The following is a 13,128-nucleotide window of genomic DNA, read 5'->3' on the forward strand; positions in this document are numbered from 1 at the left end:
ACGGATGAAAATATTTGTCAAAAAATCACAACGTACCATCGCTTGCTTGCTCGCTTGTCACTAACGACCACTCGCCGACCTCGACAATTTCCGTCCGGAACGCACAGTTTGGCGTCGGAATCTGCGAGACAAAACGCCCCGACTCCCATTATGAAGCATATACGGCAAGCCTGTTCGACTATTACCGTCCAAATGGACGCCTTTCAAGAAGAGAAGCTTCAAAGTGTCGGAGCCGTGCCACAGAACGAGCGACCCGTCACGACAGAGCGCGTGCGTCTGCAAACACAGTAGTACATTGTACGGTCAATTATCTCTCTCATATCGACTTAATTAAGGCCATGCCAAATTCTTTGATAATAGTCCTTTTATCTAAATAATTGGGAAAGGGCGGACGGACTTTATTCTTATAATTCATAGGAGTAGGAACCATGCACGGAAGCCACGGGAGCCACGGGAGCCATACCCGCTCCCCCCCCCACATCAGCAGCCACTGCATGTCCCCCTATAAGCAAGATGTTGTCAGTACATATAAAATTAACGGAGTTCCATTTTGGATCATTTGGACAGCAAGTTAGAAATTTGTAAGCGCTTTGATTGTTAGCATAGTATGTGTCTGCTAGACTTCAGTTGCCTAATTAGTTTAGAATACCTAATGACGTGAGTGCGTGCAATGTGTGACACTCCGTCAATGGAGGTTACATTCAAGTTAGACAAAGCGGTTGAACACCGTTACCGCGCATTGAGGTTGCCCCCAACCTGGATGCCATTCCTACGGCTCTTGTATGTTCAACTTGTGACCCGCAATGAATGACGGCAATCCCATGAATCGCGTTGCCTGTTGGGCGCTCAATTTCTTGACGTATAGTTACATGGTAGAGGTACGGCTTTCAAAAAACCGTTCCCTGCGCAATTGGACAAACAAAAGAAAATCGTCAAGGTACTAATAACATTTGAGACAAAACATTCACTTACTTTGTCTGACAAAGGAAGTGATCAAGAAACGAAATGACAATGTTCTTCTATAGTACTCTTCTACTGTCTCTGATAAAACATTTGCGTGGTTCCTCTGTACCACGACCGGGTAAGGACAGCACACAGTCACCAACAGTGCAGCTTTATCAACCATTCAACTGCATATCTGAACTATCCGTCACTGTGTTCCAACATGTCCCTGAAGTGCTGCAGCCGTTGGAAAGTACTATATATCTACGTCTTTAATCTTCTTTATAGAATTCCTATAAACTTCTCAAAACAAGCCCATGCACTGCGTTGGGGTGCACGTGCACCAGGTGCACAATGCCTGGATCCGCACCTGGTATACTGTAAGTACGGTGTGCGGTCTCCGACAACGGACCGTCGGCGCTGCTTACAATAAATCTTCAGTGGACACTTTTCTCGCACAAAGGTGCAAAAGAAACTTTTCTAAAAACTTTTATAAACATGGCTCCTTTAATTACACACAATAAAAACCTGTTTGCCCACAGAATTTTGGGTTGAAGGGACGATAATTTTGGCTTGGCATAATCACCATGACTATAAAATAAGCTTGTCTGTTCCTTAATCTTCCTCCATTACTGCTATAGTATGAGTTGTAGATGCTTGCCAACACAACACAAAATACAGCAGTATCCCTATTCTCTAACATTTTCTACACAAAAAATCAGAGGGGTAGCCAGCCAACTGGCACAAGAGACTGGTCTTGGGCACCAAGCAAGCGCAAATTTAGCAAAAAGGCTTGAAGTCACTCAAGCAGATGGTGACGTCACGAATGTGATTGATACATGGTGATTCCGTAAACACAAGACATCATGAATGTACAGTACCATGATAATACATACACACATGAGTATGTATGTATGTAAATGCATGTACGTATGTGTATGTGTGTATGTACTGTGTGCATGTTGCAACTCTTGCACCTGTAGGCGTTCTCAAGTGGGAAGAGAGAGTGAAACTGGTTCTGCGAAAGCTTTTTCCACCTAAATCAACTCCGTGCGCAGGTTTTTTGTGGCGTACTGTTTACCGTGTTTTGTCATCCTTGTTTGGGAGAAAGAGAAGGTACCGCAGGATTTCAGAAATGCTACCATTGTTCATTTGTACAAGAAACGAGGTGATCGAAGCATATGTGACAACCACAGAGGAATCTCTCCACTATGTGCAGCAGGCAAAATTTGTCTCGCATTTTAGTCAACAGGCTGTCACCCTACGTATCAGGAGTTATAATGAAAGTCAATGTGGCTTTCGCAGAAATAGAAGTACAACTGACATGATTTTCACTGCCCGTCAACTGCAAGAGAAATGCCGAGACCAAACTTAAGATCTATACATGGTATGTGTAGACTTAACCAAAGCTTTTGACAAGGTCAGTAGACCGGGTCTTTGGAAGATTCTGCACAAAATTGGTTGTCCTCCTAAAGTCTTAAACATCGTTAAGTCATTTCATGATGACATGGTTGCTCGTGATTCATAAAGGCGAATTGTATCAACCCTTTGTAGTATCAAACGGTACTAAGTAGGGATGAGTTATGGCCCCGCCCTTGTTTAACATCATTTTCTCATTAATGCTGCACGTGGCATTCAAAGGCTGTGATAAGGGCGTATATATACGATTTTGCACTGACAGTGGGATATTCAATCTTCGACAGATGTCAGCAAAAATAAAAGGCAAAGAATTACTGTCTTGGGAACTATACTCTTGCAGAAGACTGTGCACATTTTTCCCATACGCGGAGCGACATGCAACCTAGACAGGTTCTCTGATGTAGCGTGTAAATTTGGTCTTGTGATTAGTTTGAAGAAGACTGAATTATGGTACAAGCTAGACCTGGTAACTCTATTAAACAATCAATCATTACAGTTAAAGACACACGTCTAAAGAAGGTGAACAAATTTCGCTATCTTGAAAGTAACATGACCAAAAATTTAACAATGGATGAAAAGATCTCATGTCGTATTGCAAAGGCAGGTTCAGCTTTCGGAAAACTAACAAAACGGTTGTGGCAGGAGCATGGTATACGTTTACAAACCAAAATCAATGTGCTGCTGTCATATCAACTCTACTATATGATTCTGAAACGTGAACGCTGTATCGCAAGCATATCAAGAGTTGCATGTGATGTGTCTACGCAAAATAATTGGGATTAAATGGCAAGACTTTGTTCCTAATACGGAAGTTCTTAAAACCTGCAATATAGATGGTATTGAAACGTTTTTGCTATCAGCACAATTTCGTTGGTCGGGTCACCTAGTTCGTATGGAAGATGAGAGAATACCAAAACTGTGTTGTACGGAGAAATAAAGAAGGATGTACGTTCAAAGGGAGGTCCAAAAACGGTTCAAGGACAGTCTAAAGGCAAACCTAAAGTCTTGCAAAAATTAATTCTCAGCTTTGGGAGAAAATAACTATTGACAGGCCATTACGGAGATCGGCGTGCAGAACTGCCATTGACTAATTTGAGCAATATCCCTGTGCAACCCTAATATTTGAATAACAAACCAGAAAAGCAGGCAGTCATCAAAGAACCCAATACATTTGTAACATGCGTGGTCACATATGCGGATCTCGTATTGAGCTGTCTAGTCATGGTCAAAGCCACAAATGAGATTTGTTAAATCAACAACTCAGTCCATCATCATGTAGATAGGTAGGTACGTACGTAGCCCTAAAACCAGTCTCGCGCAGATGTGTCCACATGGGCGGGTCATATCTGTTGGAATTTAGAACGCGTTCTTGGTGACACACCCAGGCACCAGCCTTATCCCAACTTGGCAAAACATGAATCACTTCCTCCTTTACTGCTAGAGGACGAATGCTCAATGCGCATGCGTAATTACCCTCTGCTTGATCCCAACTTGGCAAAACATGAATCACCATCACACTTCCTCCCTTACTGCTATAGGACGAATGCTCAATGCGCATGCATAATACCCTCTTTTGATGGAGAGTTTGAAGCCATTCCGCCGTTTGGACATCAAAGATGTCCACTGTGTTCTGACTGCACACAATAACGTAAGGAGCCGAATAAGCTAGAAACCAAAATCAATAAAGATTAAACAGCGTGTACAAGCACAACATCTCGTTTACATATCGAAAGAGGCAATGACGGCCACATGAGTTCTTGTCTTCTTGCTCTGCGGCCTTGAGCGTCGACGTAGACACCAACCACTGTGTAACAATACAAAACCCCATTAGTTGGTGAGAGTACTAGAGGAGGTGCTCTGTTTGTGTTACTGTTAAAACAGAAAAGATATCCTTTCTCCTGGTCCAACTCAATGCAGCACATCGCATCCAGACGATTGTTGAGCGTCACAAATTCAGGTGAAAGGTCGTCTATATGAATGAGACCTAGAAAATTAAACACAAACAAAATAATTAATTAATTAGACAAAAAATTGATTCAGCCATATTTATCCACTTGATCATTTCATGCACACACTATCTCACAATGGCTATAAACCAGGGCGACGTTTACTAGGTAAGAGGTCTCTGTCCGTGCTTTATAGGAGTGCGTCCAAGTAGTAGAGTGAGGAGTTCTCAAATACGGTTTTTAATAATACCTTTTTGTATTGCAAAGGTCTAGAAAAACTCCCCTCTCTCGCTTGGGATTGCGTGCAAACAATTATAGTCAAATATTTTTTGTGCCGAAAAATTGCGAACGAGAGGTAGCCAAATATTTACCAAATATAATTTTTTGACAAATAGTTTTTTGCCAAATATTTTTTGCCATTCTCTTCACGTCTCGAGCGGGAGACGTTACTATAGCGCAAAATCTTGTTTCCGCGAAAGTTTTGGGCGATTTGGTGAAGAGTTTGAACAAAGAAAATATCACATTACGCTCGTTTGCATCATGGCTGCAAACTGGTGGTGGCAGTCGTTTTCTGGATCTCTCCAATACAAAACGGCTATTTTTTCACAAATACCGGCAGCAAGTACAATACCGTTTTTCCGTGCACATTTGGACCACTTCCGTGCACATTCGTTTGCATCCTGGCTGCAAACGAGTGGTGGTACGTAGTGGGTCCGGGAGTTCTCAAATACCGTTATTAAAAATAGCTTTTGTATTGCGGAGACCTATACAAACCCACCTCTCTCTCTCTCTCTCTCTCTCGCTTGGGATTGCGTGCAAACAATTAGACTCAAATATTTTGTGGTCTCTGGTATCTTCCTACCGTCTCGGGGCTGCACCTTTCTAGGCCCTGAGACGGTGGAAATTCTTAGAGAGGAAAGTTTCGTCTTATTAGACAAATAGAATCCATAGAATATAGCCACAGAATCGTGTGGTTGTGCTCTATAGAGGAAAGTTGCGCCCTATTAGACAAATAGCATCTACATGATATAGCCACAGAATTGTGTGCCTCAGTAGTAGAGGAAAATTGCGCTCTATTAGAGAAATATAATCTACAGTATATAACTGCAGAATTATCTGTACCATGAATCACCGATTCAATACGGACGGAGGTCTAACCCCCAAACCCGTTGTTTGAACAAGGATAGAAGCTCTGCGACAGCAGGCCAAGAACATAGGACTCAAGGGATACTCTCGCCTGCGTAAAAGAAAAGCTTGTAGAGTTCATTTCTAAAGCCCAAGACCCAGAGATGGCGCAAAGAATACAACGTGCCCCTCAAACTGGGCGCTACACAGCTCTGCGTGATGTGGACAACCTGGAGCAATATCATGCTGAGCTTCAAAAAATTCTCCAAGAAGACGACGCTTCCCTGCGAACAAAGAAGATGGTGAAAGAGCTCGATATCATCTAGCTACTCTCGAGAGGTTTCAAGGCAAGATGTTTCGTGAACCTCTGGCGACATGCATCAAGAAGGAAAGATCCGCCATACTTGAAAAGCAGGACAGCGAACAGGAAAGGACAATCAAAGGACGTAGAATTCTGACATTCACATTCCGCCGTGAGGCAGGAGGTGCCCTCACTAAACTGACAGGATGATGGAAAAGGTGACAGACCGCGTGCAAACGTCATTCTACCTACACCTACAAGATTAGAAATATCGAGACGGGGAAATGAGGAATTTCCGCAAATACGCACCAGGAAGCCCAAGAATGGTTGGGATGACAAAAGCCCGCGCTTGGATAACCAAGCAAGAAGAAATCCGCCTCTCCCGGGACAGCCTACACCGCCCCAGCACCAAGTGGGCTCTCATATGGTTTATCAAAGTCCAGCTGACTGCCATCCTGGGCAGAGATGCTCTGGTAGGCACCGGAAACCTACCCAACTGGCTACGACATGACAGGAGACTCATTGCTCTGGACACATTCAATGACAACCTATGTCTATTCCGTTGTCTTGCCATACACCAAAACACATGAGCAGATCGTAGCACCACCAAAGCTGGAGAGTTAGCCACGGTGTTCTACCATATCCACGTTTCGGGACATACCTAAGACCAACCTGGATAAGATCGCTGAAATCGGGAAACAATTCAAACTGGGTATCCGTGTTTAGAGCCCGCCCAATATGTCAAGAGGGTCCATGCCAGAAATGGACCTGTCTGGAGTTTGATTCGACAACCCCCCCCCCCCCCCCCCCAGTACCCCAATATCATGACCATTGGTATTCGTTTGAGAAGCACGCCTTCTATATCAAAGATATCAAGAAGGTCTCCAACCTCTACATCTGTGGTCATTGTTCCCAATCCTTCACCCAAGCGTGTCACCTGTCAGCTGGCGCACTGTGCACACACGTTTGCATCAGTGCACGGACAAACGGCAGTGTACGCGCGGCCGGTAGTTGCGGGGAAAATAGCCGTTTTGTACTGCAGAAATCCTGCAAACGATGCAAATGAGCGTGCAGGAAAGTGCTCCAGGAAAGAAAAATTATTAGAGGTTCTGTATTGCAGAGATCCAGAAAACGACTACCACTATCCGTTTGCAGCCATGATGCAAAGGAGCGTGCACAAAAGTGGTCAAAATGTGCACAAAAAAACTGTATTGTACGCGCTGCCGGTATTTGCAAAAAATATACCCGTTTTGTATTGCAGAGATCCAGAAAACGATGCAAACGAGGATACACAAAAAGTGGTCCAATGGTGCAAAACTCTGCGCCAAATCACCGAAAACATTCGCTTAAACAAGATTTTGCGCTATAATAAACATATTTGGCAACCTCTTGTTTCCAACCTTTCATCGCAAAAAGTATTTGAGTATCATTGTTTGCACGCAATCCCAAGCGAGAGAGAAAAGTGTTTTTCTAGATCTCTGCAATACAAAAAGGTATTTTTAAAAACGGTATTTGAGAACTCCTCTCTACTACTTGTACACGTACAGTAGGTGTACACGCTGTAGGTTTGACACCTTTTCAAGAGAAACAAACAACACTATGACACTGTTATATCCATTTCACACATCAAGACGTCATGTGGCGAAAGTATACCCTTAGTTTAGCTAAAGAAACGTTTGCCTCAAGCGTTTTTCCTTCAAACTTCAAGCAATAGCTGAAATCCGGCGTTTATTCGAGAGAGGCGTTTAATCGGATGGACTACGGTATTCATTCCATTCACTACTAAAGCATGTATCACGTAAGCATTATAATGAAAGACCAGATGCCGACAGCAACCATTCAAGTAAGCCTGTACAGTAACTAATTTTTCTATAAAATGCCTAACTGATTAAATAATTAATACATAATTCATACAATATTATAAAATATTTATTTCCTATTTCTTTAAGAACTAGTCGTTGGCTAAGTCTTTACTACAAATGAAACAAAGCTGTTTGCAAGAAGAATGACAACTGAGTCTCTACATCAAAATGAACATGTGCCAATGTCATCATGAGATAATTAAATAAAAAATATTTAATCAGCTATGCCCTACTCAGAACGTTCCCAGAATTTCATAACTGGCGAAACCATACAAATCTCAAAAAGTGGGTACTGTTGTAACCCCGCCCACCCTACCAGTAATGACAAGTATGCCAAGTGCTACTGAAATCCTTTCCTTCATTCACTTTGCTCAAGTCATCCATTCGTTCACTTACTCCTTCATTTTGTAAATAGTTGTAATGCAAGTAGGTACAAGCAATGCTTATTCAATAACAAACAAAGCAGACAAGTAAGTATAACAGTGACTATACAGTCAAGCCCATTAACTCATCAGCGAATCCACATATTCGTTCAATAAACTAATCCACCACTTATAAACACACACGCAGTTCTCTCGCCTCATCCGCTCTGCGTACACTGAAGGTCTGGCCATGCGAGGCTAAGAGCCAGTTTTACATACAACCAACTTGCTTCTTTCACCATACATGCATTCCTCCACTCATTTATTACAAAATTAGTCATCGATCAAATATGCAAATACCAACTACTTAATACAACCAACCCTCATTCATTTACCATATTTCCTCGAATAGCAACCCGTGTTCAATTAGTAACCCTGCTCAAATAGTAACCCGTGGATCTGATCATTTTGAGAAAAATAATAACCCGTGCTCAATTAGTAACCCATGCTTTGGATGTCAGAGATCAAAAGGTAACAGACAAACATTGAGGTAACAAGCCTGGTAGAAGAGACACTGTCAGAAGAAGATGAAGACAATGATCATAACAAGGAGGACATTATGGTATACTATTGGTAACTGAATAGGGGTTACTGTAACTTGACATGAGAGTGTGCTCCTCTCATACTTGCATATACAGCTCTGACTTCAACTTGAGCCATAATAGCAGACATTGAAAATAGTAACCTATGCTCGATTAGTAACCCTGCTTGACAGAAACCCATGGGTCGGATTAGTTTGAAAAAAGTAGTCAAGGGTTACTATTTGAGGAAATATGGTACTCTTTATGCATTAACAAATAATTCTATTACTGACAAGAACAACAAGCCTTGCAACGCTCATTGACTTACTCGTGGCTTGTCCTTCTCCTTGAACTGAGTATAGAATGAAGCCGGACGTGTACCCAACACAGAGTTTCCCATTGAATACGCCCATCCATTGCGCCTCCCTCTGCGTCACTATCTCCTTGATCTTTTTGTGTTTCAACGTATTGTACAGCTCGTAAACGTACACTTTCTTCTTAACTGCCACGCAGAGACCGTTCAGTGCGCTGACTCGGATCGAACCCCAAGCAAACACTTGTGCTCCCTTCGACTCCTGGACTTCGACGACTCCCTCCAGCTGCTGGCCGTCCAGAGCAGGTAGAGGGTAAAGCCGCACGTGTTTCTGTCGACCTACAAAAAAGTCTGTAAGACATCGATAGAGAAATGAAATTTGTGCTATGTTATTATCATCATTATATATATACTTATATATTACGGTAGAACTGTATACCATATTACATTACTGATTAGATGCCGCTGTCACTGACCAATATGTTGTAACATGCAGAACACTTGCATATCAACACACCCAAATGGGTAATGTTAAACTAACCGCGCATGTGGGTATGCACTGTCTGTGTCTGCCAACATGGCGATTCCAAGCAAAAACGACAAGCTTGCCACTTCCTCATGCAAAAGCACGCTTGTGAGTCACTTTGTCATTTTGGCCCCAATTTGATCTCTGGTGACCTTTGATTAATATTAATAGTAATATTAACCAATTCAGCAAGTCCACAACTCGAAAAATCGGCTAACTTGAGCAAACTGCTATATACGTTGCCTTTAACTCATTGATTGCAAAGTGCTCTGGGCAGCATTAGCTGTTTATCTGCAGCCCTCAGACTAAGTCAGCCACAAATGTCAAGTGTACAAAACTCCCACGCCTAACCTGGTGCTACAATTTTGCAGTTTATGCCATAATTGGCACCATCACCGTGAAAAATGGCATCCCTGCCACTGTTGTGGTGACCAACTGAAACAACCTCTAAGTCGACTGGATGCAACTTTTCTACAAAACTGCCTCTGACTACAATCAAAGTAAGTCAGCCTACCAGATACTTGGTATCTGGAAGCTCAAAACCAGCTTTGTAGTATATAGAGTATACGGGACTTAGATGGGTAGAACATTCTAGAACATAGATTGTGGACTCTAAGAATAAAGGTTGAGTGTACTTAGCTTACAGAGACTATCACAAATTGGCGACGAGGATACTCAACGAGACACGAGGGATACACTTGCAGAGTATGAAGTGTGATGGACACTATAGGCGCCAGTCCAGGTAACCACGTGTATTACATTAGAGAGGTGTGTACGATAACACATGGAATTATATCCCGTTGAGCGTTTCATTACTTCAAGTGATTCAGCTGCTGAGCTAAGTACGCAATGGGATACGTGGAAATGAAGCCCGCAATATTACCTGGATGGTAAAGGAATTACTAATGACGCTAGAAAGAAAGCACTCTTGCTAAATTGTGCGGGTCCCCAAGTTCAAGAGATCTATGAAACGTTAAACGACACAGGAAATTCGTTTGAATCGGCTATCAGAGCATTGGATGGTTATTTTAAATCACTCATTAACAAGTTTTATGAAAGGTTTCGGTTTCAGCAGCTTGAACAAGATCCAGATGAGCCAATCGATAAATTTGTCAGCCGACTTCAACATCAAGCAGCCAAATGCAATTTCGCAGATACAGATGGCAGTATCATAGATCAAGTCATTGCAAAATGTGTAGGTTCTAGACTTAGATCTAAGTTGTTGGAGGAAGGCAACGCCTTGACCTTAGCAAGAGCCCTCGTGATAGCACGCACGGTAAAGTCCATAGCAGTGCAAGATAAAGATATTGCAAGTGAACAAAAGCCTACAGAACCAAGTCTGATGTCGTCAGCATTGAGAGTTGACATGAGAGACAAACGGAAACCATTCCATACAGTCAAAGGACACGGGCACACTACACAGCCAAGTCAGTGCGGTAGGTGTGGATTCAAAGGGGATACTCAGTCAGACACCAAATGTCCTGCAAAGAATGCAAATTGCAAAAAGTGTGGAAAGCAAGGTCATTAGGCACGTATGTGTAAGACAAAAGGCATGCAACCAAAGATAGGCAAAGTCTTATTGGCAGACCACCTCACAAAAAACAGCTAGTAAAGAGCCTCAAGAATTTTATAATCCTGATTCAGAGACTGAGTTGGTATTTACGGTGGACCAAGAACAGTCGACTGCAACAGTTGTCATTGGAGGCGTCTCAGCAAATGTAGTCATCGACAGTGGAGCATGTAGTAACATCATGTCCTGGACAGAATTTACAAAAATGAAAGCAAAGGGAATGCAATACAAACCATGTGAGACCAAGCGCACCTTATACGCTTATGGCGCAGAGAAACCACTGACCATTGCAGGAAGATTTACAACAGAAGTAGCAACAAGGGATAAGAAGGTGTCAACTTATTTCATTGTTGCCAAATGTTTTGGACCAACATTACTAGGTCACAAGACCTCTCCAGAGTTGGGACTACTCACATTAGGTTGGGTTGATAGAGACCACACTATGGATTAGAAGAGGATCCTCACTGAATATGCAGATTGCTTTGAGAGATTAGGCAAACTGAAAGACTTTAAGGTAAAGCTACACATTGATGAGACAGTGAAGCCCATAGCTCAGCCACTTCGAAGAATTGCTTTTGCGTTGAGGAAGAAAGTGGAAAAGGAACTAGATCATTTATTAGAAATGGATGTGATTGAGAAGGTCAATGGACCTACCCTGTGGATTAGTCCAATGGTCATAGTGCCTAAGAAAAGTGACCAAATCCGAATCTGCATTGATATGTGCAGGGCAAATAAAGCCATCGTACGAGAACGACACCCGATACCAACAATAGATGAGGTACTCGGTGAACTAGCCAGCAGCAAGTACTTCAGTCATCTTGATTTGAGAAACAGATATCATCAAACAGAATTGGAGGAAAACTCACGACCAATCACAACATTTGTCACACACAAGGGATTATACAGATACAAGCGTTTGATGATTGGAATCTCTGCCGTGCCCAAAGTTTACCAACACATTATCCGACAAACATTGTTGGGATGTGATGGAGTTGCCAACATTTCGGATGACATTTTAGTCCATGGTAAAACGAGAGAGGAACACGATACCAGGCTAAAAGCGGTCTTAGAGCGAATACGGGAGAGAGGTCTAACTCTCAATTAGAAAAGTGTGATTTCAACCTTGACAAACTCAAGTTTATGGGGCATGTCATCTTGAAGAATGGTCTGTCTCCTGGCGAAGACAAGATAGCCGCTATCAATAAAACAAGAGAACCAACAACCGCAACAGAAGTTCATTCGGTTTTGGGACTAGTAAACTTCTGTTCAAAGTTCATTCCAAATTCGGCAACCATTGCAGAGCCACTGCGTGAGTGCACTAGGACGGGTTATGGGTTCAAGTGAACACAAACACAAGCAGATCCATTTGAAGCAGTGAAAACGCAGATCCGACAGCGGAGCCCCCACATCTGTTGTGGCTGATGCGAGTCCTGTAGGGCTAGGAGCAGTTCTTGTTCAAGAGCAAGATGGAGTTCAGAAACCAATATATTACGCCAGCAGGTGTTTGATGGATGTCGAACGGAGATATTCACAGACGGAGAAAGACGCTTTGGCTTTAGTCTGGGCTTGCAAGACATTTGATCTATACCTTCTAGGTAAAAAATTCAATCTAGTTACGAACCACAAGCCGTTGCAAACCATCTATGGTCCGAGAAGCAAGCCATCAGCCTGTATAGAACGATGGGTTCTTAGGCTTCAACCGTATGATTTCAATGTCGTCTATATTCGAGGCGTAAACAATATCGCTGACCCATTATCACGATTATCGATACAACATGAACATGCGGAAAACGATGATTACATCAAATTTGTGACACAACAGGCGACTCCACATTCATATCACCGCGACAGATCGAAATAGCCTCTCGAAAGGATTCAGAGCTGCGCACACTGCAGGAAGTAATTTTGACAGAAAACGACATGAAGCACTCAAAGCGTACAGGCAAGTTTTTGGCGAGCTTACCGCAGTTGGATTTGTCACACTACGGAGTTGCCGCATCGTCATCCCAAGTACTCTTCGAGAACAAGTTTTGCGCTTCACTCACGAAGGACATCAAGGCATAACAAAATGCAAGGAGCGCTTACGGTCAAGGGTATGGTGGCCGGGCGTGGATAAGGCTATGGAGAATATATGTCGCACTTGCCACGCTTGTGAAGTGACACAATTACCATCTCACCCAC

General features: G+C 42.8%; 1 protein-coding gene across 3 annotated transcripts in view; it reads right to left on the reverse strand.

The window, feature by feature from the left end:
* The window catches only part of LOC134198062 (uncharacterized), a 55,032-nt gene that overhangs the window by 1,561 nt on the left and 40,343 nt on the right, over positions 1-13,128 (reverse strand). The window contains exons 21-26 of one of the 3 annotated variants that reach the window (XM_062667398.1): positions 8,867-9,190; positions 4,232-4,345; positions 4,085-4,165; positions 3,929-4,026; positions 186-276; positions 37-121 (exon numbers count right to left, since the gene is read on the reverse strand). In XM_062667398.1, the coding sequence (XP_062523382.1) occupies positions 37-121; positions 186-276; positions 3,929-4,026; positions 4,085-4,165; positions 4,232-4,345; positions 8,867-9,190 (793 nt within the window). Of the gene's footprint in view, positions 1-36; positions 122-185; positions 277-3,834; positions 4,027-4,084; positions 4,166-4,231; positions 4,346-8,866; positions 9,203-13,128 lie in introns of those variants that run through there. The other 2 variants (XM_062667397.1, XR_009972748.1) reach the window with 2 other exon arrangements.

Source organism: Corticium candelabrum, chromosome 2 (assembly GCF_963422355.1).
Source record: "Corticium candelabrum chromosome 2, ooCorCand1.1, whole genome shotgun sequence".
Taxonomy (NCBI): Eukaryota; Metazoa; Porifera; class Homoscleromorpha; order Homosclerophorida; family Plakinidae; genus Corticium; species Corticium candelabrum.